The sequence below is a fragment of the Anser brachyrhynchus genome (assembly GCF_964034855.1).
Source record: "Anser brachyrhynchus genome assembly, chromosome: 13".
In the NCBI taxonomy this organism is placed as follows: domain Eukaryota; kingdom Metazoa; phylum Chordata; class Aves; order Anseriformes; family Anatidae; genus Anser; species Anser brachyrhynchus.
In genome coordinates this window covers 10,770,655-10,796,134 of record NC_137708.1, presented here as the reverse complement: position 1 = coordinate 10,796,134, position 25,480 = coordinate 10,770,655, and the positions used below count along the sequence as shown (strand labels likewise).

Sequence of the window (25,480 nt, the reverse complement as noted above, 5' to 3'; positions counted from 1 at the left end):
TACCCTTGCAGATAAGGGCATCCTTGACAGCAGCAGCAGCTCTCAGCGCTGCCTGGATCGGGGCGTAGCAGGGCACAGCAGGCAGCAGGGAAAGGTGGATGAGAGGGGAGAAGAAGGGCTGGGAGAAGGGGGAGGATGGAGGTGTGCCCGCTGAGCTGCTCTTGTTTTATTTTCACCTTTCGTACCTGGAAAGGTGAACTGGGAAAAAGGGAGGCCAAGAGCAAAGCCCTGTCGCTTACCCCGGCTCGTTAAATCATTACCATTAATGCAGGCTGTGGTCCACGAGTGGAACGGGGGGAAGGAGAAGGGTTTCATGAAGACTCATGCCTCCAACAAAAGCTGTCCCCACGTTGTAGCCCCAGCACCTCCGAGCACCGAGGGAGCAGCCCTGCCATGCAGAGCCCCGGCGTGTGCCAACGTCCCCACAGACTGTGGTTTTGAGGGCTTCTAGAGCTGACCGAGTTGTTTTACGTTCTGCTGTGGTCCTACAGGGACCTTGCCTGGTTTATGACTGCCAAAGTCCAGGGCTTTAGGGGCAGGACAACTTAGGGACCCAAACACTCACCCACACTCCAGAGAGAAGAGCAGCAGAGAAAGGGGGAGCGGGGCAGTAATTCAGCCTTAATTAGCCTCATCAAATATTTATCTGGTAATTTCCCTGAATTTACAGAGAAAATTAACATCAATACGACTCATTGACTCTTCGAAGATCCCACAGCACAAAGCCCATCCCCTCCAAAAAGGGAGACCAGGCCGAGCATGGAGAACTTGGGCAACGGGAGGTCCAAGGCATTGGGATTTGCTCCAGCAAAGCCTCCAGAGATGCTGGGCTCATGCAGCAGGTGGGGTTCCCCTCCCCTGCACCCCAGGTTTTTGGGGACGTGGAGCTGGGAGGGCACGGTGGCACGAGCAGAAACCAACACCCAATGTCCCTCTCTGGAGCAAGAGGAAAGCTCAGCGGGCCGATGCACCGCAGCACAGCGGCTTGCGTAGCTCACTGGAGCTCTTGAAGGTCCCGGACAGAGCTGGGTTTGGAGGCTGTGGCTGAGAGAAAAGGGTTTGCAACCCAGCACTGCTGGGAGGGCTGGGAAATGCCACCCCTGGGTTTTTACAGCTCGGGTTCAGAGCAATTTGGGATGATCACATTCCCAAATGCCACGTAGAACTTCCTCTCAAAAACTCAGGATGCCAGATCCACCCAAGGTTTTACCAGGAAAAGGCTGGAAAAAAAAAAGATTGGGGAAAGGAAAAGGAATAAAAGCCAAGCGCTTTGTGCAAACGGGTCCCTAAGCCTGAGCTCTCACAGAAAGCACTCGCTTTGCCCTTCGTGTCTGACAGAAAGCAATCAAGCCAAGGCCAGCTCGCAGGGAACCTTTGCCATTGCTTTGCAGTAGAGAGATTTCCATAAACTGCTGGTTGGTTTGTTTTTTGGTGTTTTTTTTTTTTTTTTACTCGCCCATGAGACATTTTCCCTCAATTTGTCTTTCACAAAAGGTCACTTTTAAAGACAGCAGCCCACTGGCGCCCATCACTCAGAGGCTCTGACAGGCCAAAGGAACTGTCAGACCACATTTTGCCTCCCAGCTACAGTCAAGGTTTTGCATTCAATGTTTTTTTTTTTATTATTCTCCTAATGGAGTTTCCCCTCCAAGGCCGCTGCAGTATTGGAAACCCAAGAGCATCAGCACCAGGCAGGACTTCACACGGGAGAAGCCTTACAATTAAATTTGTTCCCAGGGAGAAGCTACAGCAGCAGTGGGAAATCTCAAAGCAGGCATTCTCCAGGTAGCAGGACACAGGTGCTCAGGAGAGCATCCGGACAGTGGCGAGGTTTGCAGGGACCACATGGGGCTGAATAGGAAGAAGATTTGTGGTGTCCCACGTGTAGGCAGGGGAGAGGTTTGGGAAACAGTTGGACTCTGGAAGCCTTTTCTGGAGGAGGGAAGGTCTCCGTGTCCCTGCTGGCTGGGGACAAGGTCTCCATGTCCCTGTTATGTGTCACCTTATGTGCAGGGTCCTCCATCCTCCAGCACCGCAGACAAACTCCTCAGGAACTTGCTCTGCTCCTGCCAGCACCTTCTGGAGGACGGCACCAGAGCAGGGACCACAACTGATGCGGCCCAGACCCAACCACGCACGTGGCGCGTTAGCTGCAAGCTCGTTACCATCATTAAGAGCAACCACTGAGGCTTCCCTGCCAGTGAGGGAGCTGCGAGGTGGGCACGAGCAGACACCCACCCAGCCTCATGAGCCCACCGAGGGCAGCTGCTGACAGCCCCCTGCGGAGGGGAGCACGGGGCACTCGGGGCTCCCGGGGTCACAGAGCCAGCGAGGAGAGGCTGCCGTGTCAGCTCGGGTTGGTGCCTGCCCCCTGATTTCCCTTGGCCTCAGCAGGAGGAGGGCAGGCACAGCCCCCCGGCCCTGCCCCACCAGCCCTCACCCCGCAGCACAGCGCTGGGCAGGAGGGTGGCACGGGGACACGGGGACACATGGGTGGCACGGGGACACCTGCCTGGGACAGCCATCAGCCAGCGAGCAGGGAGCAGGGAGGAGGGAGAAGGGATATTGCTGCAAGGCAGGGTAAGAGGATAGCGATCACCAGAGCCGTGCTCCAGGTGGCTGAGCCGCATCCCTAATGCAGCCCAGATCAGGGGCGGCAGAGGGAGGCTTTAAAAGTCTGCTAGGGATGAGCCTGCCCACAGAAAAGCGCCTCTGTCCCCATGCGGACAGCAGCAGTGTCACTGGTTCAGATCAGCTCCTGCGAGCATTACACCACGCTGAGCCCCTGGAGCAGCAGGGCCCTTTGGTCCCGTACACAGCGATCAGCAGGATCCCTTTTTGGGGTGGAGGATTGGTCCCGTACACAGCGATCAGCAGGATCCCTTTTTGGGGTGGAGAACATCCCCCGTGGCTGCTGGGGCTTCCCACCTGCAGACACCACGGCTCCAGCCGCAGCATTATCCCAGCTATGAGCAGGAATTGAAGGATGCTGCGGGGCCAGAAGCGGGCTCCCCCAGCTCCTCTGCCGTCCCCCAGCCCTTCCTGCCACCCCCAGCCGCTGTCCCCAGACCTTGGCAGCCCCCTGCCCGCCCTGGGGCTAGCAGCAGCGGCTGCCTGCAGCCCGCCCCGGGGAACCGTTCACCACAACATGCTGGCTTTTAATTTGCTTACCCAAGCAATAAAGCGGAAATGAGGAATGGCAGCTAATTAAAAGTATCGATTCATGTGGCATTCAAAGCTACCCGAGAGGGCCAGGAGGGATGAGGAGCCCGCGAGCAGAAGAGGGGGCAAGAGGGCTGCAGTGCCCCGCAGGCTGCCCCCTTGCTCCCTGTGACTGTTTGCCGTGGGGAACACTCTTGTCCTCCAGCAGTCCTGCTCTGTGAGGCAATTCTCCAAAACACCGGGTCTTTTCTTCACCAGAGAAGCCCCCAGGATTGCCGTTACATCAGCTCCGCACCAACACTCACCAAGCTCAGCGTGCCCTGTGTGTTTACAAGGTTAGCTAACGAAAGGCGGGCAAAAATCCTGAAATGGGGGAAAGGCAGAGCTGGGCAGCGGCACGGCTCGCGCAGGGGTTACCGTGTGCAGTCCTCTCTGACCTTCACGTCTGCAAATTCAGACGAAGGCACCGGTACGGAGACTGGGGAGAAGCCGCTGGGAGGACGAGGAGGTGCCTGGGGGCGGCAGGCCCGGACAGGGGTCGGTCCGGCAGGTTCGTTAGGAGGGGAAGGTGGGGGCTGAGGCTGCCCGTGTGTGGAGAGCAGGGTGCCCGCTGGGTCCTCGCTTCTCAGCGGATTTTGTGTCTTAATTACAAGGCAAGCGGAGTGCCTTGACAGCTCTCTGCCAGTGACAGCCATGAATGGACTTGGAAACACCTGCAGTCACCCATGAGGTGAGAAACAGCCGCGCTCTTGCTCCTCGTTACCCGTGCCAGCACCTCCCCACCCCTCCGTCCTGTGCAGCTACCAACGGCTGGCCTCACACGGTGGGAGAAGGGCCAACAACCAGGACTGGAAGCTCCCGGCCCCTTGAATCCCACGCACCGGGCGGATGCCTCCACGGCCAAGCTCACAGAGCAGGGCACCCAAGTGCAGCACCACCACCCGAGGGCTCAGGAGGGTGATCCTGCAGGCAAGGACTTCTCCTTGGATGTGCTCTAACAGCTCCCCTGGGAAGTGCTGGAGTTCCCCCAGAACTTCCTACCCGGGGAACCTCCTTTTCCCCAGCCGGCAGCATGCGGTGGGCCGAGGGGAGGAGTGTGTCGGGGAGGCACCCCGGGGCTTCCCCTCCGCTCGGGTGCCTTCACCTCCTGCTCACCCTGAGCTGCTGTCATGGCAACACAGACTCCGATTCGGGGAGGAACGGGTACTTCTGCTTGTTTAACCGAGGAGGCGGCAGCACCCCGGTGTTTGAGCAGGGAAGGAGCAGGGGAGGAAGCTCGACAGAGCTGCAGTGGTCAGCCCCTTCATCCCTGCTCCTCTCCGCTAGGCAACGTGACCAGGGGAATCATGATGCTGTGCCCACCTCACACTGAGACCCTGCACGAAGGCACGGGTGACGGAGGGCTTGAGCTCCACAGGACAAAACTGGAGCTGAGCATCCTCCAGTCTGTGCGGCACGCTGGGCGCTCAGCACCAGCCTTCCCCTCCAAAGGGCAGACCCATCCTCAGTGAATCAAGACTCACCAAAACATCTCAGGAAGTTTTGTCTCTTTTAAAAGCCTGCAGACACCCACCAGGGGCTGCAAACGCCGCACCCATTGCCCAGCACCACCAGAGACCCTTGGGCTGAGCTCACAGCTTCAGGAGGCTCCGGTTCAGCTGAGCCCCTAGCAGACACAGCTCTTCACGAGCAGCTTGAGAAAGGCAAAAAGCAGGTGGACAGGAGGCAGGAATCATCCCTGTTTTGTCCTGCCAAGATGGCTCCATTTCCCTCAGCTCTGAAATGTGTACTCACATTTCCCGGAGGCCCATGAGAGAGCTTTTTCTGGGTATCATCCAGCGATGATTGCTTTCCTAGAAATGGTGCTCAGAGAGGAGGAGGGAAGCCCAGTACCACACGGAGCATTTACGGTTGATTCACCCAAAAATCCCAGTCCTTTTCCTGCCTCTCTGGTAGAGGCAGGCTAGGGCTGAAGATACACCCTCCTTTGGGAGCAGGTTTGCAGAAAACTGCAGCAGAAGGCAGGGGGCTCCCCTGGCCCGATGGCACTGGAAGGGGCAGCTGCCTGGCGAGGCACCCCCACTTCCCCTCAGTCTGCCTTCTCTGGAGGCAAAACTGCAAAATTTGCTCCGTATTTGATGTCTCCCACCCACAGCACACAGCTGAGAAAGCTTCCATTGTACAGGGGGTTATTTTTTGCAATGAGAGAGATCTAGAAAAAAATATATGTTGATAACATAAAGCCAAAGCAGCTTAATGCACCATGGTGCAGGAGGCAAACCTCTGCAGGGAGCAGACCCTTGCACCCTCAGCTTGTCCCTCCAGGTGCCAGCCCGCAGGAGCAGCCTTTGGCAGCTTCTCTTCCCCATCTCCCGGAGAGCCTTACGCAGCGGAGGCTCGTCCTGAAGCCACCTGTAAAATGGGCAGCCCCAGAGCTGCACCTGCCGTGCCCCCTGTCCACTGTGCTGGGAATTCAGGCAGCCCAGAAGCGCAGCTGTGCCGTTGTGTGCTTCTCGCCAGCATCTGCCTGTCCTGCTCACTGGAAAAATCATGGAGCTGCTGCTAATTTCATTAGCAGGCCCATCAAGTGGTTCATCAATCTATGATTCCCTGGCTTGCCGCCACGGGGAAAACAAGCGGGCTCTGCTCGGCATTTGCAAAGCCGTCCTCTGGGGTAATTGGTCTGGAGGCTTCGAGTTTCCCGAGTGGATTATTATCTCGGATTAAACCTGGGGAAGGAAGAGGTTTTTTGCCCTTTATTTATTTTTTTCTCTCCCCTCCCACCCCCCCCCAAGAAGAAGCCAGGATATCCCCCGAGCTGCCAGCAGCTCCCCAAGCAGGGGGGCAGGAGCTGGGCACCCCCCGACGAACCCTCCTCCCCTGCAGCTGAGGAGCAAAACCCCGAGTTTCTGAGCCCGCAGGCGGTGGCAGGGCAATGCCTGGCAGCTGCTGCCGCCGGGCTCGGCCGGTTCCGCGGCTCACAGCTCCCTCTCCCGGCCCCGGGCCGGCATCCCCAGGCTGCAGCCCGCGGCCAGCCCGGCGGCGCCGGGACGCGGCACCGGGAGCAGCCGGGAGCCCGGGCTCGAGAGAGGAAAAAGAGCAGGAGCCCGGTTCGCCTCCACCCCGCCCCGCCTGGGTACCAACTAAACGGAAAAGCCTAACGTTTCGGGGACGGGCAGCAAAGGGGGTTTGATCTCGCTCCGCCTTCTGGTGTCGGTAATTTAACCTTCCCTCGCCCAGCGACCCCAAAAGCAAGGACGTTTCATTTTAAACAGAAAATCCTCATCCATAACGAAGAAGGGCAGTCTCATTTTGAGGGAAAAGAAAGGCCAAAGCAAACACTCTTGGTTTTCCACCACGAGCCTTTCTGTGTTGATACGCTCCCACACCACCCCATTGTTTTAGCCAAACTATGGGCTGAGTTTGGCCCAGAGCACAAATTTCCCCCAGATTCCCTTCTCCATCGAACTTCCTCCTCCTTGTAAACCAGCCCACCCCACGGACCCGGTGGGCAGGAGCAGGAGGTCCCAGAGGTGTTCATGCAGTCACGGTGAGCTGCATGGCAGAAGCAAGCAGGGAGGTTGCATCCCCTGGTCCCAGCACCTGCACGGCACCCGTTAGGCGTGGGCATGGGTAGCATTAGTGCTAAGGATGCTGTGCAAGGGGGCTTGCAGGGATTCGGTGGCCCTTCCTGCACTGCACTCTTGCCAACAAGTTGCTTGCACCACGGAGCCCGCGGGGCTTTGCCTGGCAGAGCTTTGCCAGTGGCTGTGCTGGTGCCAGGTTTTGCCCTTACAGGCATGTCCCCATGACTCTGCCGTTCACATCTCCTGCAACTGGCCTGCAAGGCCCCAAAACTCCCACCGAGTTCAAGAAAACCTCCTGCCTAAGAAAATAAATGTGTTCTGCGCTCTTTCCGAGCTACCAATGGTAAAGCAAATACGGGCACAGCTGGGTCCCATCGCTGCTTTGTTCCTAAAGAACGTGTCCGTTCAGCCAAACCCTTCCTGGCACATCTAGCTGTCATTAGAGAGATGAGAGAGACAGTTACTGTCTTCCTTCTGCACATGGCATGACGGACATTGTCGTTCAGCGAGGAGAGGTCTCTACCTCCGTATTGTACTTGTCATCTGAGTCCTCCACAGCCCAAAAGGAAATCACTCCACCTCTGCAGCAGGAGGGCTCAGGAATGCTGTTCCCCAGGAAAGTGTGGTGCAGGGTACCCAGCTGCTCGTGCCGGGGCAATTTGACAGCTCAGGCACTGAATATAGCAGAAGGGAGAAGAGTGGTGGGCAGGAGAGCAGCTGCCTGCCCTTCCAGTTAGATATCCAGCCTCGGAGTAGGAGGTGGAGGTGACCTATGGAGTCACAGTGACCCAGACAAGCTTCCTCATTTGCAGATATAAGAGGCACAGATTGGGCTTTCTTAGCTAAGTTTGGGTATGCTGCGGGTACGGAGTCACTTAGTGCGGACCAGGTGTCTGCAGACACCCAGTGGAGGCACTGTATTTACACAAAGTGAGCTATAAAAGCCAGACCTAAAATGCCTTTGTAAATATTTGGCCTGTGATTTGGTCCCTCTCGGTGGGGTGTTTTGTTATCTGCAAGGAATGCAGCATCTAGACCGCCTCCCCTGCCCTGGCGCAGATAAGGAGGTGGCACATGGCAGGTTGTGTGCGCCGAGACTCCGCATCTCCCTGACACACAGGTACATCCAGGTACCCCTCCAGCAAGGGTCACGTCCCACCTCCTGCTAAGGCAAATGGTAAGAGGGGATTGAGTCGGGCAGAGACCATTTGCTAAGCGGGGAGGAATCGTTAGCAGTGGCATTGGCCATTCCCCTCTTTGTACTGATCCAAGCCCAAGGTCTCGCACTGAGGTGATGAGAACAGAGACAGGCCTGAGGAGGAGCGAGGACAGACACCTGATTTGGAGCCATCTTCCGAGCTGCCACTGAGGCAGCGGCAGCAGCAGTGCTAAGGACCTGAGGGAAGTCCAGGCAAGGCAGCCAGAGGCACTGCCGTGTGAAATAACACATCTCACACAGGGCAAGACCACCTAGCTGGCCTCTACGCCCCAGCACTGCATGCCACCAGGTGTAGCTTCTTCTGTAGCCTAAGGCAGGCTGTCTGAGCTATCCGAGAAGAAGTCCTCCAGATCCTGCTGCCTCAGCTGGGACTCCAGAACAGTGATGCGTTGCTTGAGCTTCATCTGGGCATCGTTGTACTCTGTCAGAAGGCGGCCGAAGCGTGTTTGAAGCGTGTCCAGGTTCAAGGCCAGCCTGTCCAGCTTCTCTTCCACGCTCTTCCCTTCCATGCTTGCCTCTGCAGCTGACTCGTCCAGCAGCCCTTCCTTGGTCAGGATCTCCCGGCCCCGTTCCTCCAAGACCTTTTTGGCATCAGGATACTCTGTGACTGCTTCCATCAGGTCTTCCTTTGACAGGCAGAAAAGATCAGAGTAGCCCAAGCTACGGATGTTGGCCGTGCGCCTGTTGCCCATTTTGCTCCCTTTAATGTTGAGGATGCTGATCTCGCCAAAGCAGCCTCCCGCAGTGAGCAAAGCATATTGTGTTGTTCCATCATCCGCCACCACAGCCAGCTTCCCCTCCTTGATGATGTACATCTCTTTCCCAATATCTCCTTTACGGCAAACGTAATCCCCTGGGCTGAACACCTGAGGGCGAAGCTTCAGCACCAGCTCCACCAGTAGACCTGCCTCACAGTCCTGGAAAATCCTCACCTTCTTCAGTGTCTCCAGGTGAACGTTGATGGCAATCTCTGCCCTTAACTTATCAGGAAGATTCTTGAGGACTTCCCGTTCGTCTACCGCCTTCTTGTTTGTCCACAGGTAGTCAAACCACTTGATGACTTTAGTTTCCATGTCTTTGCTCACCTTGCGGAACTGCATGTAGTGTTTTATGGCATCAATTTTTGCCTGGAACTCTGCCCTGGTGGCGTTCATATTGGAAATCATGGATCCCACATTCCCCACAATGGTGGCAAAGATGAGGACACCAATGAGGAAATCGAAGATCACAAAAAGGTATTCTTCATCACGCACAGGGGGCGGGGTTTCTCCAATGGTGGTCAAAGTCAACGTAGACCAGTAGAGACAGTAGACGTACTCCCGGGTGAGATACCCATATTCAGGGTCTGTGACATTGGGATAGACCCAGCTGTCCTCCCCAAAGCCTATGGCCTTGGAGATGGCATAATAAATGCAGGCATTCCAGTGGATGATGACCAGGATGTAAAGAACCAAGTTGCTGATGCGGAAGATGTTGGGGTAGCTGGTTCTGGTCTCTGTCCTGTCAAAGAACTCAAACATGCGGGAGAAGTGCAGCAGCCTGTTGAATCGCAGTTCAGGACGATGCAACCCCACAGCAAAGTAGGCCAGGTCTGTGGGCAGGAGGGAGAGAACATCCAGCTTGAACTGTAAGGTGTGGATGTAGTTATCCCGTAACTTCTTCAGGTCCTTAACCAGGAGGCCCTGTTCCAAGAAGCCTAACAGAGAAGCAAATAATAGAATGATCTTGGCTTATGTTCAACTCTTCTACTGGCTTTGTAAGTGCTTCTGATAAATATTTCAGGATATGCCATGCATCTTTGTGCATGTATACAGTTATCCATACATTACCAGTTGCACCTGATCTACTCTGTTTACAAGCTTTTGCTATCACGCAAGCTCCTCATTTGGCAAAAGCCATGTAAAGCTATCACTTAAGGATTTACTCTGTTGCCATGAAGTAATAGGGACACAAAGGTTTCCTTCCTCCAGTTGTGAATTACCGCTGCTCTGGACAGAAAGCACAGCCACCTGCCCCATTCCGAGAACATTAAATTCTACCATTTTTCCATGTAGATAATTCATTAGCTGAACTTGTGCAAAATCAGAGATACAGACCTTCAACTATGCCTGAATACTAATAGTAATGTGGGTAATTTTGTACAATTATTCAAAGGTGAAGTTGAAAGCTAGGATGATTAATCTTTCATTCTGAAACTTACTCCATTTTTCAGATCTCTTAATTAGACTATTTCTCTGGAGACTGCTTCATACAAGTGAGAGCCAAGGTAGACAAAACCCTCCTTCTAACGGAGCTGTAGATTAGGTCCCTCCCTTGCAGCTCACCTCCACCTTTAGGGCACTAAAGCAAAGCAATCGCAGGCCAGGAGGCTCCTGCTGCTTACCTGTGCGCAGGCGGATCACTATGTCCCCTATGTAGACGCAGTCTGAGACGTAGTCCAACACCAGCCAGAGGACAATGTAGGTCTTCTGTAGGTCACTGAAGCAAGCCCTGAAGGAGGACCATATAATGGGGCGGTGAGACCAGTAAGTCTCTGTTACAGCCGAGTATAGGCTGATTCTGGGGCTGCTAACTCTGCAACAGAGCTTGGCCACTTGCCCCTCTACTCAGAGAGGTTGAAACCATCTTCTCTGAAGAATCTGCCATCCCTTGACCTGCATGAAGCAATGTCTTGAAACCACATCCCAAAAGCTCTGCAAGCAGCTTCACCCCGAGATGACAGTCCTTTCCAGCCAGGCCCAGATGAGGGATGCTCTGCGTTTACATGCTGCAGTCACCGTGAGGCTGAAGGTCCCTTTCCTTTAGGCACCCCCAGCTCCCCCCCACCAACACCAGTTGTCTGATTCCTGCTTGAGCCACAACAGCCAGGTGAATAGGAGGATTAGAGGAGACAGGAGCCCTACAACCTCCGAGCTCACCTGGCCACCAGCAAGCACCAGTTATAGAGGACAGGAACGGCAATGACAGCCAGCCAGCGGTAATACCAGTCCCCCGCAGGGTCCACCACAAAGATCTGCCATTTCTTCCTGGAAGCAGAGAGAAGGCAGAGCTGTCAACGTGTGAATAAAGGGTTAAACACAGAAAACAGGTTTGGAAGGAACCATCTGAGTCATCTCCTTCATCCTTTGCACTAGACTGGATCAAAGGTAGCTGCAGCTTGAGTGACAGTCTGTAAGCTAAAACCAAACCCAGGAGTGCTGAGCAAAAACGTCCAGCACTGTTTAAGTTCCTCTATCCCCAAAACAGTGCTTATTAACATACCAGAAGAGAAACTGTAGCGTGGCAAGACAAAGCAGGTGGCCTACGTGCACCTCAGAGGCAGAGCCAGACAGGTGTATGAAAGAGGGTGACCAGAAAACTTCTTGTTAGATGGCATCGCCTCTCCCAAACGAGGCATGGATTGGTGCCAGACAGATCTGAGAGAAGAAGATTAATTAGAGCAGGAAGGAAAACATGCTGCAGATCAGCGGGAGCACCAGGAGGGGCTGCCCAAGCCCCAGAGAGGTGGCCGGCGTCAGAGGGCTGCCATCGCCACGCTGCCTGCGTGCAGTCGGTGCTCAGCCCGGGGTCCAGCCTTTGAACTGCTCCCAAGCATTTGATCCTGCTCGTCTTGGGGCTCTGAGATAAGCAGCATGTGCTCCCACGGCCAGATCTCACCGGAGGAGCAGGGAAACAGCAACTCTGCGGCTTGGCTGATAGGCTTGGCTGCTGCCACCTGCCAGGGCAAAACGCCTTCTCCCTTTCCATCCTCCCCTCACTTCCAGCTTTTGAACACGTAAAACTCCCTCCAGCACTAGGAAGAACAGCCCGCTTGCCAACCCATTCCCCGCGCTCACCTCACTGCTTCCAACAGCTTCAAAAGCAAAACCTCTGCCTTGAAGCCTCCCTCCCCAGCGGCACCCAGGCTGCCCGCAGCGTGGGGACCGGCACTCGGAGCAGAGCCAGCGGCGCTGCTTCACGCTCACCCCGGGCACAGCCACAGACAAGCAGGTGGTTCAACCTTCCCGTTGCAAGTGGGGAGAAAACGGCAGTGTTTTGCTCAGATAAGGGTTGATGTTTTTTGAGACAGGGACACCTTGCTCGCTGGGACGTACAGCACCTGACACCAGGCGGTACTGTTGTAACACCGCACCACGAGCACTAATAACCTCAATAACAGTGTTAGTCAGGTTGGTAACTTCAGCTTTAAATCACCAGTGCTGGAGTCACTGACATTGTGCCGATGCATGCTCTGGCAGCAGGGCTGGGGCTGGAAAACCCCAGACTAGCTCAAGACTAGCCCAGAAAGGGGGATAAGCACCCTGAAGGCTCTGCACCCCGTTCTGCAGCCTTGGGGGCTCCCCATGCCATGAACAGCAGCTCCATGCTCAGCGTTACCAGGCCTGGGACTCTTCTCACCCACTGCTCTGAGGATCTGGGAAAGCAGCAGAAGTTGCTACCGTCTCCCCAGGAGCTCATCCCGGTGAGCCATGGTGTTCTCCTTTCAGAAGTTTGTAGGGCAGCACTAAACAACACAAACCCCAGTGCGGGGATTTTCATCCTATCCCTCAGATGAAGCCAGGCTGGCAGACCAGTGGCATTTACTGGCCGTAAGGCGACAGCACTTGGCTCTGCTCTTGCTTCCCCCACAGATATATCCTCAGCTCAGGCAACGCAGCTCCTCGCGAGGAGCCCACCGGCAGGGAGCTGCCCTCTGATGGCACACTCAGGGCCTCTCCGATAATTAACAAGCTCCCCTTAACCCCGCAGGGCAGAGCACTTTTTTGTCCACGACTAGTAAAAACCCAGATACAAGGCTCAGATATTTTCCTCCTATAGAAAACAATCATTTCTTGGTGCTTTAATTACCATGTGTAATGGTAGGGTCCAGGCTAGTCCATGAGCTTTGCCCTTTAATTAGCCAGCAGAAGAAAAGCCGGGTTATTGCTTTTCACCAGGAGCGTGAGCCGAGGAGATGAAAGGGCTGGATTTGAAAGAGCCTTTTCAGAAAGCTGCCGTCACAGTGTCTGCCCTTGGAGGTGGTGGAAACAGGCAGCAAACGCGCTCCCTTCATCTCCCTTCCTCCTGAGATGATGAATGAGGCTGGAAAAGCCCACAGGTTTGTGCTCGCTGGGGTCTCCTGGGGGGTGACCCCACCTTCCTCGGCTTCTCCCCAGCTCCACGTGTGCACAGGCTGCAGGCACACCTTTTTAGGGACCCAGGGCTGGGTTCAAATGCCAGTCCTGGTGCTGAATTGCTCCAAGGTCGGGCAGGGCAGGGGGGACCCTTCCCACGGCTGCTGCCCTACCTGCCCCCATTTACCATCACTGCTGGGAGACCCCGAGCACCATGCATGGTCACAGGGAAGGGAGCCTACTTTTTGCTTTTCTCTTCGGTCTCCTCATCCTCTGGATCGCTGCTGGCGTCTGCAGCCACCATCTGGAGCTCCGGGCCCTGGAAGCGCTCGAGGAAGGGGTCAGGCCTCTGCTGCTCTTCGTGCAAGCTCTTGCTGGCCCAGTCCCTCAGCACCAGCACCAGCCGGACTATCCTGGACAGGGGGAGAGGCAGAATCAGGAGGTGTCCATGGAGCAAGGAGAAAGCAAAAGCCTGTGAGCAAGGAAGGGGGCTACAGCTGAGCAGGCCTTACGTGCCTAAACACCATCTTTCTGCGCCTTGCAGTGATGGTGTGGGCCCAAGAATATAGGAATATAGCAGGGCAGCCCAGGTCCCACCCTGGCAGAGTCCCACAGCTTCTCCCTGAATCCTGCCACCACTCCCGTGGGGACACAAGGAACGTGTGGGTGACAGGGGCAGAGCCGGGCTGCCGGTGAGGGAAAGGAGCCCCCAGACATGGTCCTCTCCATGGGCACTGGGGCATGCAGCTGCACTTCACAGATGGTCCTTGCAACCCTAAGTCCTACGCAGCAGGAGGGGATCCCGACCCCACACACCCCCAGTGGGTCGAAGCCAGGCACAAAGGGCTCAGGCTGAGCCAAGAGCCCATGCAGCAGCTCTCCAGCTTCCTCCCCGCGTTGCACAGGACCCGTCCCCGCACCCAGGCGCCCAGCCCAGCTGCACACACAGGTACCTGGCCAGAGCTCGCCTGCCTTGGAAAGCGGGGGCAGCCGGCTGCTCCCCCCCTGCCGCGGGAGCCCCTCTCTGCAGCTCCGAGGAGGCCTCATCCTGGGTGGAGCAGGTCCTGCAGCGGGGAGAAGGGGGGGGTCACGGCCACACTGCACGTCCCACTGCCTGCCCACGGCCACGCAGGATGAACCAGAGGACACAGGCAGCCGAGGTTCGCCATCGCAGCCTTGCCCGTGCCCCCAGACCCACGCCAGGTCTCGGCACACCCCGAGCCGGCCCTGCCCCGCCAGTGCCACCCTGCTGCGACCATCCTGACCTGCCGGTGCTGAGCTCTGTCCCCTCCTCGTCGGGCCCTGCTGCGGCTGGGGCGGGCGGGCAGGGGCTGAGGGCGGCCGGGGAGCGCTGCAGGCCGTTACTCTTGGCCGTCATCCTCCCCGAGAGGAGACCACGGGCACACGCCTGCGCCGGGGACCTGGAAGAGCAGAGAGCAGCCAGGAGTGCAGGGAACACCGGCCTGAGGTCCCAGCTCTGCCCGTGGCCCCCCGAAAGGTGCTGTCCCCATCCCACCAGGGATACTCGGCCATCGCCAGGGCACCGGCACCCACAGCGAGCCCTGCCACGGGCCTGCAGCTCTCCCGCAGCGCTGCTCCCACCGCCTGCCCCATGGCGAGGGCGCGGGGGTGAGCAGGGGGTAAGGGCCAGGCCAGCCCCGTGGGGAGATGTCAGGCAGCAGCACGAGGCAGGCGGTGCGTGTACAAGGCCATATGCACCTGAACAGCAGCCTTTCTTCTGTCCAGTGCCCACCCCTGCACTGGAAATTAAGGTTTGCTCTTTAAAAAAAATATATATATAATAACAACAACAATAAAGCACCTTGCTGAGGTTCCTGCTGGCGAGTGCTACCGTCTGGTTTCAGAGAGCATCAGAGAAACTCGACGTTTACACGCAGAGGCTGCCGTGGAGCTGTGAAGTCTGGGAGCTGATTTCCCTACGAAGTGCGAGATGCCCTGCGGGGCTTGTCTGGCCCCAGCATCACACGCACCCCTCGCACCCGCCGCCTGACGCCCGCTCAGTGCACAGACATGCACATATGGGAAAGTCCCAGCCCTGCCTCGGGGAGGAAGAGGATAACCCCCCCCCCGGGGGCACAGCTAGCCCTCCGTGCCCCGCAGCAGGGGTGAGGCAGGCTCCTGGGGGCAGCACGCTGCTGCTCCCGCATGGCGTGCCCGCGGGCGATGCTCTGCGTGGGTGCAGGCAATGCCTTGCACGCCCCAGCCCGCGTCCCCGCTGCGCTCACACAGCCACACACACACACACACAGCACGCTGCTGGCAGCCCGCACGCACAGAGCTGCCTGCAGCCCAAGCCACCTCCCCGGCGGGGCAGAGCCACCACCAAGACCCCACCGCCATCCACTTACGAGCCTGGCGTCCTCTGAGGCTTCGCTGCCACCTCGCGTGGGCTAGCGGGGCTGGATGGGGAGCATCCTCCCCCAGGGGCCTCCCGGGCTGTCCCCAGTGCCACCCGTGCTCCTGCCCTTCTCCCCGGCCCAAGCAAGGGACCCGGCAGGAGAGTCCCCGCGGCGCCCAGGGAAGGTGACAGCGGGTGCGCGTCTCCTCGCTACGGCACGCACCCGGCCCCTGAGCTCCCTCGACGCCCTGAGCAGCTCGCTGCACGTCAGAGGAGTTGGTTGCAGCGGCTGCGAGCCCAGGGATGAAAGGGGAGGAGGGACACGCTGCTCAGGGCTGCTCCGCTTCCCTGCGTGTCCCCTTCTCCCCCGCCACCCCTCCTTCCCTCCATCCCGCTACCTCTTGTGCTCAGGGAGCAGGGGTCGCGTTTGCTGCTCAGGAGTCCTGGAGAAGAGAGCTGCAGAGTTTGATAACGACCATGAAGCGCGCCTTTCACCGGTCTCTGCTCTCTTATGTTGTTCACAAAGCCATTCTGATAACCAGGCAGCAGAACATTTGCATCCCCGAAGCCATAAAGAAGGAGTTAATTTTTACCCTCTTCCACTTGCATCCTGCCATAGGCACGGGACTTGTGCACCCCAAGCAGGGCTGATCTGAAAGCACCAGCAGCCAGAGTCCCTTCACTACCAAAAGTTTACCTTTACTTTCTTCAAAGCCCTAATTTCCACACACAGGAAAAAAAAAAAAAAAGACACTTTGCTTCTGCCCCTTTGGCGCACGCCACGCACCTCCCTCGAGCGCTACATCGCACAAGACGCTTCTTTTTGTACGCACATTGTTGTGGCAGCCACCCTCGGGGACACCCAGCCCTGCCACACGTGCCCACCCTGGAGGGAGAGGAAATAAATAAAAGCATCGCCCCCAGGGCAGGGCTGCAGGTGGGCAGCAGGGAGCTGCTTTGCAGCTCCAGATCCCCAGCTCGTCCTCCTCCCAGCCCCAAAACTGCTGTCCCCGGGCTGCCCAGCTGGCGACGTCTGATTAAAGAAGCTCGCGTGGCTCAGCAAGCCGGCACCAGGTCAGAGTCCTGCTGGCAAGGGAACGAACCTCACCCATCCCCACCCATCCCGATACAGGGATCAGGCTCCACAATGGCACAAGAGACACATCCAGCACACAGAGTTTATTAAAATACGCATTTTATGGGTTAGTGGCTCCAGATTTAAACCAAGACATACACCTTATGTAGAAGTCATCTTCTATCCCCTCCAGCCCACCAATAATTACCCTCCGGGAACACATACAGTTTGATCACCTCCCAATACTTCCAGTCTGACCACATCCCCGAGCTGCAAGCCACAGGAACCAGCTCAGCACCAGTAAATCCCAGCGCTCTCCTCAGCCCAGACATCAGCCACAGGTTCAGACCCGCAATTACTTGTGGGGCACTTATTTATTAGTGAACATCCACCTGCCAGATTTATGGTCACAGACACTTGATGCAGTTGCAGGCAGGAAACACCTAAGCACCCAGGTCTGTAAATAAACTGTCGGGACATGCGGGTGACCTGCAGATCCAGCTACGATCATTTATAGGTGGCACAGAGAGGCCCCCGTTGCCAAGACCTGCCCCAAGCCTGCAGGCACAGCTCCAGCAGACGTGCTGCATGAACCACCGAGAGTCCCAAATTCCCCCCGAAGCCAGGTGTTCCTGGACTCCAAGGAAAGCAAGAAGCAGCAGAGCTGTTGAACAGCGCTTGTTTTTAGCTAAAGAGCATCTGGGCCGAGACTTCCCCTCACCTGTCTTGTTGCACCCTTGCTGAAATTGCAGCTTGGCAGCAGACCTGGGAGCGATCCTGCCCTCTGGCACCAGCAACCTAACAAACCCCTACTTGCTGCCCGAACGGGCACTTTTCCACAGCCCGGCTGCGCTTGCGCTGTTGTTACGAGGTGTTATAATCCAGGGAGTCACCATGGGGACGTTTCCCATTTCAATCTCTCTGGGAAAAGGCCAAGCTTCTGGATAAGCCCAGAGCTCAGCAGTGCTGACAGTCACTTTGGACCTGAACATTTGCAAACCCGCTGCTGGGCGGCCTCCAGCGTGCTGAGAGCCCAGGAGATGGCACAGCAGGGGCTGCAGGGATGGGAGCGCCCAGCTCCCCCACGTCCATCCCCCCTATCTACTCCTATACTCCTTGTCTCACCCCACCACCCCCCGACACCCATCTCCAGCTGCTGCGGCACAAGCTCCGGCCTCAGGGTTTCACTTCTCCCACTGCTGATGCTAAAGAGTGGCACCTTGTCATCAGGGCCCGAAGGACACGGGTCCTCCAGGGCCTACAGTGCAAAAAGCAGGTCAAGTTCAGAAGAAACACACGGTTTTACTGTTTGCAAGTAGGTGAGCAAGGATCCTCCCCTGCTCCCGGTGGGCCGGGGCACAGAAAGTCATCTCCTCAGCCAGAGCCATGTGTTGACGAGGCAGGCGGAGATCAGCACGGAGTAGATGAGGGCCTCCTTCTGCTGCCAGGCGTTGCACTGCTCCTCCAGCACGCGCAGCCTCCCCGAGATCCTCGTCAGCTGCAAGGAAAGCAGCGGGGCCGTCAGCAGCCCTGCGGTACGGCACAGGAGGCTGGCGCAGGGACGGCGACGGAGGGAAGGAGAAATGGGGGGCTGCCACCTCCTTCAGGTCCTCCCGCGTGGCAGAATTAGCAGCCCTACCTCAGCCTACGAGGGGATGCTTCAGGAAAAGCTCCTTGCCATCGGAAGAGTACCTGAACCACTCCCTGAAGGCAGGCTGGGGGGGTCTGGCCATCTCCTGCAGCCCCTCAAGGGAAGGGCTTGGTGGGTCAACACACGCCAGCTCTCCCTGCTTCTCCATGGGAAGCATCACCCAGGGCTGGCTTGGCAACGCCAGCAAATCGAGCCTGAGCAACAGATCCCTGGAGCGCCCTCATCCACCCTCTTGTGGCTCTCCCAGAACACACCCGCAGCCCTCCGCCTCCTCTCTCACCTGCTTTCTCATTGCTGCCATCTCAGCCGTGCCGACCTCCTCCAGGGAGCTTTCCGGGGCTGGGCCAGCCTCCTGGGAGCTGGGGGAGAAAAACAGAGATGCAAACACTGCTCGAGAGGTGCAATTATCTTCCTGCACACGTGGCACTGCCCCGGGGAGCCGAGCCATGCAGGCAGCGCATGCGTGCCCAGGTCGTGCCAGCTGAATGCAGCTTCAGGAGAGAGGAAACGGCGCTTGCACAGCACCTCCTGATTTCTTCTTACCCATATCATGCATTTTTACACCCCTCCACCATGCACCCCGAAGTGATCACAACAAAACTTACAGCACATGCTACAGCAGCCAAGAGTAAAAACACGTGCTTATGTTTCTTTAGAGGCCCAGCAGAGAGAAAACACGATATTTACCCAGCATCCATTTTCTACAGCCAGAGGAATTCACTGAGGATTGGATAAATCAGAGTTAGAGCAAGACAGACAAACACAGACCACATGGCCAATGCCAAACTGGAGGGCTGGTATCATTTACACCAGCGGGTGGGGATCCAGCCGGTGGGAAGCAGCCACCAGCTGGGGGTACCTATCTGAACACGTGTGTCAGCGAGCAGAAAAGGGTCCTGTGTTTGCTGAGACAAGGATTTGCCCTCTCCCATGACTCCCCCACAAGAAAGTGTCGCCTTCTGCCCTCACAGCAAATCTTACTGGAAATGTAAGTACGCATCCCAGCCGTGCCACGCTTCCTTCCACCCCTGCGAACACGGGGGCCACCCCGGGACACGCAGCTGCACCGGCAGAGGCTACGGATGAGCACCCCTGGAGACACAGCCTTGCTCCAGGGCCCACAGCACCGAGCCACAAAATGAAGTCGATGCACGGCGAAACGTCCGACTTGCCACGTTCAGTCTGTTGTTGCTGCTGTCAGAGGCTAGTGTTACATGAGCCCGTCTGTAAACCAAGTGTCCCCCACAGGCGCTCGCTGATACATGATGGGTTACCAGGTGTCAAACACCACTCCTCTGGGGACCTCAGGAAGGGGGGAATTTATTCCCGTTTGCAACCTGATACTGATCTCACTGAAGAGAAGACAGAAAAGCATGCAGAGGTTAAAGGAATCTGCCTGAAAATACATTTATGAGATAATGCCTCCACGTAACATAGCCATGGTATAATACGAAAGTCACGACAGAAAGGAAATCCAATTTCCCCCAGCACAAAGCCATTAAAACTGGACACATTCTGCAGCTTTTAATTGAAAAATCCCAGTTGACACAGGTGACCACCCTTTACAGGAGAGACTAGAAATTACCTCCCGATGACTCGTACCCTTCAAGAGGTCACTGTCACGGAAATATTCCAGTCTCCAGCCAAGGCCAGAGTTGTGGGTTTTTTTACATAAAAAATTCAGCATAAGCAAGTCAGCTCCATCACTTTTTACTGCTGTTGTTGGGGGTACGAAAGAGACACTGTATGCATTTGAAATGATGCAAAGCACCAGGAAGAGGTGTTTCACGGTGCCTGGCTTCGAAAGGGAGATCGAGAGCTGGGGAGAGGCTCAGGGCTCACCCCGCTGTGTTACAGCAGCTCCACAAGTTACCTCCTGCCGTGGTACCATGGCTAAACCTCCTCCACGGCTGACAGGAGGAGGGAGAAGGTGCCATGCGGCCGCTAACCAGATCAGACAGCATGGCCAGACTTAGTCAAAAAAGCCACATTTGAAGACGTCCCTGCTTTTCAGTGTGTGCTGGCTATCCCCTGGCAATGCCCGCAGCTCCAGCTGCGGAGGGAAGGAACGACGTGCCAGAGTGGTGCGGATGATGGATGCTCCCTCTCCTCCCTGTCTGCCTGGAGGTTTTGCGCAAGGAGAACTGGTGCTGTGCGCCTGCAGGAGAGGGTGTTGTGGTGACGGGATCTGGGATTGGGCCGTTTGTCCTGGATTTTGATCCCCTTCCCACACTTCTCTCCATCTAGCATGCAGAAAAAGTACCACCGAAGAGCAGCTGAGACCCAGCAGTGTCACGGGTGATGTTAGGTCGCTTGGGGCAACCAGAGGAACGCTATTAAGCCAAGCAGGAGGTGCCAGCCCAGCTGGGTTAGCAGGGTGCACCCAGCCCGACCGCACCGGGCACCCAAAGCTGAAAGAACAGGCAAGGAGAAGAGACCGGGGCAGCCGTGCGGGAGCATCCTGCCCGCGTGGCTCCCATGAGGGTTACGAAGCTCAGGCCTGGCTGCTGCCTCCGCAAGGCAAAGGCAGGTCCTTGCAGAGCGGCAGGGAGGTGGCTCGGGACGAGCCGAAGTCACCTGGATGGCGTCGGGTCTTGCAGGGAGCCCTGGACACGGTGGAAGAGCACCTGGCCCAGGAGGTACATGGTCTGGAAGATGTTCTGCATGGAGTAGATTCTGCCCGTCTCGGCGAGGAGGGGGAGCGGGGCGCTGCGAGGGGGCAGGGGGCACACGTCCGGCCTGGGGTGCACAAAAACCGCGCCGGTTACTGCCTGGCCTCATAGGGCAAAAGCAAAGGCTGCCGGGGCCCTTCGTCCCTATGGCTGCCCCCAGCATCTCAGGGCAATGCCAGCGGCACCCAGACCTCCACGTCAGCAGGTGGGAGAAGCCCCTCCAGCAGCCCAGGCGCAGAGGCAGTCTCTTGACTCCTCCAAAGCCAGCCACGGCTGCACGATAAGCAGACCTTCACCGTCACACCTCTCCTGCCTCCCCCGGACAGACCTTGACTTCTTGACGGCTCTGCTCTGGATTAACCTAAAGAATTTTCTCCACTGAATCCAGAGCCCAAGCCCATGAAGAAAGGACCAACTTAAACCCCTTCCTGCTTACAAGGTATGCTCAAAGAGCTGAAAAACAAGTATGCTCTTAGCCCACCCTGGCTGTAAGGCACTGCAAGCTTCAACAGTCCACGCAGAAACTCGGTTAAGCCCTGGCACCAGTGCTGGAGCAGGAGACCAAGTCAGGAGGCACTGGGAGGAAGATGGGAAGAGCTGGAGAGACTGGGACCAGCCAAAGCAGTGGCAGCACCATCCTGGTGGCCCAATGGCCAGGCAAGGACCAAGAGCGCTGCCCCGAGCTGCAAGTGGGGTCACGCTGTCCTGGGTGTCTCAGAGGGCAGCACGTCTCCCCGGGGACCAGCACAGCTGCCTTTCAATGCTGCCTGGCATGAACCTCTCCCTGCCAACACCAGAGGCCGCTTTCCTCTTAACCAGCTTCGTCCAAGAGCGGGACCAGCCCCGATCTGGATCTGTCACACCTTGGGGCACCAACAGGGAACACCAAAGCACCACGGACCCCAGGAGACGCGGCCCCTGCCCACCCCAAACTGCTCTGGGTTCGTGCTCACCGCTCGTGGCGCTGGCCCGGGCTGTGCAAGGCCAGCTGGGTGTAGTCACTCGGAATCCTCTCCCGCCGTGACCTGCCGCTGTTGTGGCCCTGTTGGCATCAAACACAGCTGCGTTAGGGCAGAGCCTGCACAGGGCGAGCCCAGCCCCATGCCCCCGGGCAGTCTGCAGGGTGAGGACCCCACCAGCACGAGGGAAATGCTCAGTAGCACTGCACAAGCCCCAGCCCGGCTAGATGATGCTGGAGCAGATGGGAAGATGTGCCCTGAGCAGGACAGGGTCAGCAAAGAAGGTGTATTCTGGAGAGAAAGACCTGAACATGATACATCCAGGAACGGCTCCTGAATTTTAGGGAGGTGAAAGCACTTGAGAAGGCAGAGCAGCAGCTCCAGCATTCAAAACAAGCCTTTCTCTACTTAAGTCAGAGGCATCTCTTTGAATTAGTTTCCCACTAGGTTAAAATCTGCTTTCAGCTCCAACGCCACAATCCTTTCTGCTGCAGTGAGGAAACAGCTCCACCTTACACTTCATCCAGGAGAAACAGTGATTGAAAAGGGATTTCAAAAGTACCAGAAGGAGGCTGCAGGGGACTGCACCTACTTCAGCCCATCTCCTGCTCATAAAATGCAGTAGAAGATCTGGCTGAACTGATGACCCAGTGTGGGATTGTGTACTGATTATGGGGTAGAAACAGGTCCCACTACACCATTGCCGCTAGCACCCTCTGTGGGGAGGAGGTAGCACACTGGAAAATGGCTCTGGCTTGGGCTGGTAAGAGACCTCCAGAGAAAAACAACCGCTGGGATGCCCCCCACCACCATGACAGGCAAGCCCGGCTGCTCTCGACACAGTACCAGTCGTCTGCGCTTCTGGGAGCTCGGTCTGCCAGCTACGTGCTGAAAAGGGACCTCCCCTGGGGCGGCGGGCTGAGCTGAGGAGTCTGCGGACGCGTGCCACACAACAGAGGGGACCTTCCTTTGCTGCTCCAGCAGGATGGGCCTCAGACCGGCATCTGATATTTCTACAGAGAGGAGAGAGGGAAGCGTTAAACAAACCTGAACATAGCCCATTGTCCTCAGGACAGGGGGGAGGAGAGATCCTCCCATGTCGGAGAGCCAACTCACTGTCCAGAGTTAACAGATGTACATCAAAAACACATCCCGCAGACACGAGTAGTGGGACAGCCTGGAGAGGTGAGAACCGAAAAGCCACACCGCTCCAGGAAAGCAAGTCTGAGGAAATGTTTTTCAAAGCAGGGCCATACATCTCTGCATCTCAAAGCAGGGAGTTTGCCAAAGACCAAGAGGGAACTGTAAGAGATGCGGAGGGAGGGCTTTATAAAACAATCCTGCCCCCTAAAATATTAAAGAGCCTCACCAAACTTCAGCCACCCCCAAAAAAACCTGGGACATTACCTGCAAGAGAGATCCTCTCAGGGATGTGCATCCGAAAGGAAGGAGGAAGATCCTCGGCTGCGGGCTCCTCGTCCACAGGGCTGTAGCTGTCTGCCACCTTCAGCCTGTTGGGGACCTGCATCCTTTGATTGATGGCTTCGGTGAAGAGCAGGTCACAGCGGGCTCGGTCCAGTCCCCAAAACGGCCACATCTTTTTTGTTTTCCTCAGATTGCCGCCAGCGCCTGCCCACGGCCACGCAGGATGAACCAGAGGGGCCTGGGGTTTCACACAGGGAGAAAGAAAGCAGCAGGCTGAGGGAAAGCGGCAGCAAGCGGGTCTTCAAAACTGACCCCTGCACGGGGACAAGGCTCGTGCTGTAAGGCAGTTAAACACAGGCAGAAACAGCAATAAAGACAGCTCCTATGGGCTTTCCATCCAGGAGTAAAGTTTTTTGGAGACCTAGGAATACGTTTTTGTGTTCATGCACCTTAGAGGAAAAGCGAGGTTTTCTAAAAACAAAACACACGCTTTGGTGATAAAATTCCAGGTTAGCACAGGAAAAACTGAGGACTAAACTGACTCCACGCACGCTTTCACCACCGGATCCCCTAGGGCTATATCCCACTCCCGCACATCTCCTCTAGTGCCCGGACAACCAGAAGCTGAATAGGATGTGCCTGGAGCAGAGCTGTCGGACACCAGCCGCCCTCCCCGAGGGAAAGGAAAAGCACAGCCCCATGCCCCAGAAGGGCCCCCCCTTTGCTTCTAGGGTGAAATCTCCAACGCAGAAGGGGCTACGTGCCCCCTGCACGGCCCAGGCAGCTGGGGAAAGGGAAGTTTCCCATCTTCAAAGCCTGGAGGGGGAGAACAGGAGGCGGCGAGGAGCCGGAGCGTGCAGGAGCCCTGCCTTCTTTGATCACATCAGGGTCTATTTTTAGCACCCAGGTCTCTGCATTTCCAGCCCACCAGGCCGCTCACAGCCGCCGGCGGCCACGGCCGCCCAGTGCCGCCTCCCCTGCTGCCCCTGTCCCAGCACCCTGCTGCCTCCTGGAGCCCCACGGACCCTCGTCCCAGCACCCTGCTGCCTCCTGGAGCCCCACGGACCCTCGTCCCAGCACCCTGCTGCCTCCTGGAGCCCCACGGACCCTCGTCCCAGCACCCTGCTGCCTCCTGGAGCCCCACGGACCACAGGAGACACGGCCCCGATCCCATCCCACGGCCCCAGCAGCCAGGCCCCGTAACTCCAGGCCCACGAGGGCAGCAGAACCGGCTCCGTGCCTGCGACAATCAGCACTTCCAGCGATCACCTCCCTCTGTTCTCTCCTCCTCCATCGTTAAAAAGCTTTTTTAATTAAAGAGACAGAAAGTTGTCTGGCGTCATCTGCGGCGGTTTGCGTCCCTGCAAGCCGGCTCTGCCCGGAGAGGCGCCCCGGGATGTGGTTTTGGGGGCACAGCAGCCCCCAGCCCGGTGGGAGCTGGCTGCCCCACACCGGGAGGGGGGCGTTAATCCCGGGGCTGTCCCTGGAGGCACCGATCCCACAGGAGAAACCTGCACGGGGCACCCGGCCCCCCCTTGGCCAGCTGCTGCAGCTCCAGGAGCACAGGGCGGGGAGGGAGAAGCAGGCTCTGAGCGTCTAGGCCACCAGGACCATAAGAAATAAATAAACAAATAAAAGCTGTCAAAATCCGTCAGAAGGAAGCGCTCAAACGGCCGGATCTCCTCCTTTAACTTTCTCCGGGGCTTTTTCCAGCCCCTGCCAAGCAGCCCCGAGCCCGCCCCCGCCTCCGCGCTCCCTGTGCAGCGGGGGGCGGCTTCGGGCGGAGCCCTGCTCCCCTGGGCAGGGGGGGAAACCCGCAGCCCCCCGGCCCCCCCTGCCCAGCCCAGGCGTCCCTCCGGCAGGGCTGCCCCCGGGGGGGGGTCAGCAGCCGCCTGCTGGAGGCCGGAGAGGCCTCGCCTCCCGCTCCCTGCCCCGCGGAGGGGCTGTGGAGGCCGCCGCCCCCCCCCCGCCTCCTCCCGCCCGTTCCGCTGCGTGCCGGGGGCAGCTCGGGGCGGAGCTGGGGGCGAGGGGGGGGCACTTCTATTAGCATTATTATTTTATTTTTTAGCCGTTGAAGCGGTTTCCCAACCTGGAAGCAGCAGCTCTTCCTGCCCGGGCGGCCGGCGGGAGGCGGCGGCAGGCGGGACAAAGCCCTCCCCCCTTGGCAGCCTGCCGGGGCACGCTTAAAGCCGCCGCCTCCCCCCGCGACAGGCGACACGGCGACAGGCGACAGCCCCGCTGGGCCGCAGGCCTGCTC

General features: G+C 57.5%; 2 protein-coding genes across 9 annotated transcripts; both read right to left on the bottom strand.

Annotated features, from left to right (window-relative positions):
* Positions 1-1,339: 1,339 nt before the first annotated feature.
* CNGA2 (cyclic nucleotide gated channel subunit alpha 2) lies at positions 1,340-16,498 on the bottom strand. Its single transcript, XM_080553493.1, has 6 exons — positions 14,905-16,498; positions 14,036-14,503; positions 13,325-13,495; positions 10,887-10,994; positions 10,352-10,458; positions 1,340-9,664 (listed from the first exon to the last, which is right to left on the bottom strand). The coding sequence occupies exons 3-6, from the start codon at positions 13,384-13,386 to the stop codon at positions 8,277-8,279; spliced, it is 1,665 nt and encodes a 554-aa protein (XP_080409619.1). The 5' UTR covers positions 13,387-13,495; positions 14,036-14,503; positions 14,905-16,498; the 3' UTR covers positions 1,340-8,276.
* Positions 16,499-16,608: 110 nt separating this feature from the next.
* Positions 16,609-25,418, bottom strand: LOC308176977 (mitochondrial fission factor homolog B-like). Of its 8 annotated transcripts, none has more exons than XM_080553498.1 (7): positions 25,313-25,418; positions 23,206-23,559; positions 22,645-22,811; positions 21,793-21,881; positions 20,745-20,906; positions 18,448-18,526; positions 16,609-18,014 (listed from the first exon to the last, which is right to left on the bottom strand). In XM_080553498.1, the coding sequence occupies exons 2-7, from the start codon at positions 23,393-23,395 to the stop codon at positions 17,883-17,885; spliced, it is 819 nt and encodes a 272-aa protein (XP_080409624.1). In that variant the 5' UTR covers positions 23,396-23,559; positions 25,313-25,418; the 3' UTR covers positions 16,609-17,882. The 8 variants fall into 8 exon arrangements, with proteins under 8 accessions (XP_080409624.1, XP_080409623.1, XP_080409625.1 ...); XM_080553497.1 differs by having other exon boundaries at positions 23,206-23,461; positions 25,313-25,384; XM_080553499.1 differs by lacking the exon at positions 25,313-25,418 and adding an exon at positions 24,331-25,234 and having other exon boundaries at positions 23,206-23,461.
* Between the last annotated feature and the right edge of the window lie 62 nt (positions 25,419-25,480).

Coding starts and splice junctions, on each gene's coding strand:
- CNGA2 (XM_080553493.1), bottom strand. CDS start 13,386: ATGGTGGCTGCAGACGCCAGCAGCGATCCAGAGGATGAGGAGACCGAA. Junction 10,995..13,324: donor ACCGAAGAGAAAAGCAAAAA/GTAGGCTCCCTT, acceptor CTCTGCTTCCAG/GAAGAAATGGCAGATCTTTG. Junction 9,665..10,351: donor AGTGATCCGCCTGCGCACAG/GTAAGCAGCAGG, acceptor CTTCTCTGTTAG/GCTTCTTGGAACAGGGCCTC.
- LOC308176977 (XM_080553498.1), bottom strand. CDS start 23,395: ATGTGGCCGTTTTGGGGACTGGACCGAGCCCGCTGTGACCTGCTCTTC. Junction 21,882..22,644: donor CCCAGAAGCGCAGACGACTG/GTACTGTGTCGA, acceptor TGATGCCAACAG/GGCCACAACAGCGGCAGGTC. Junction 18,015..18,447: donor TGGCAGCAATGAGAAAGCAG/GTGAGAGAGGAG, acceptor CTTTCCTTGCAG/CTGACGAGGATCTCGGGGAG.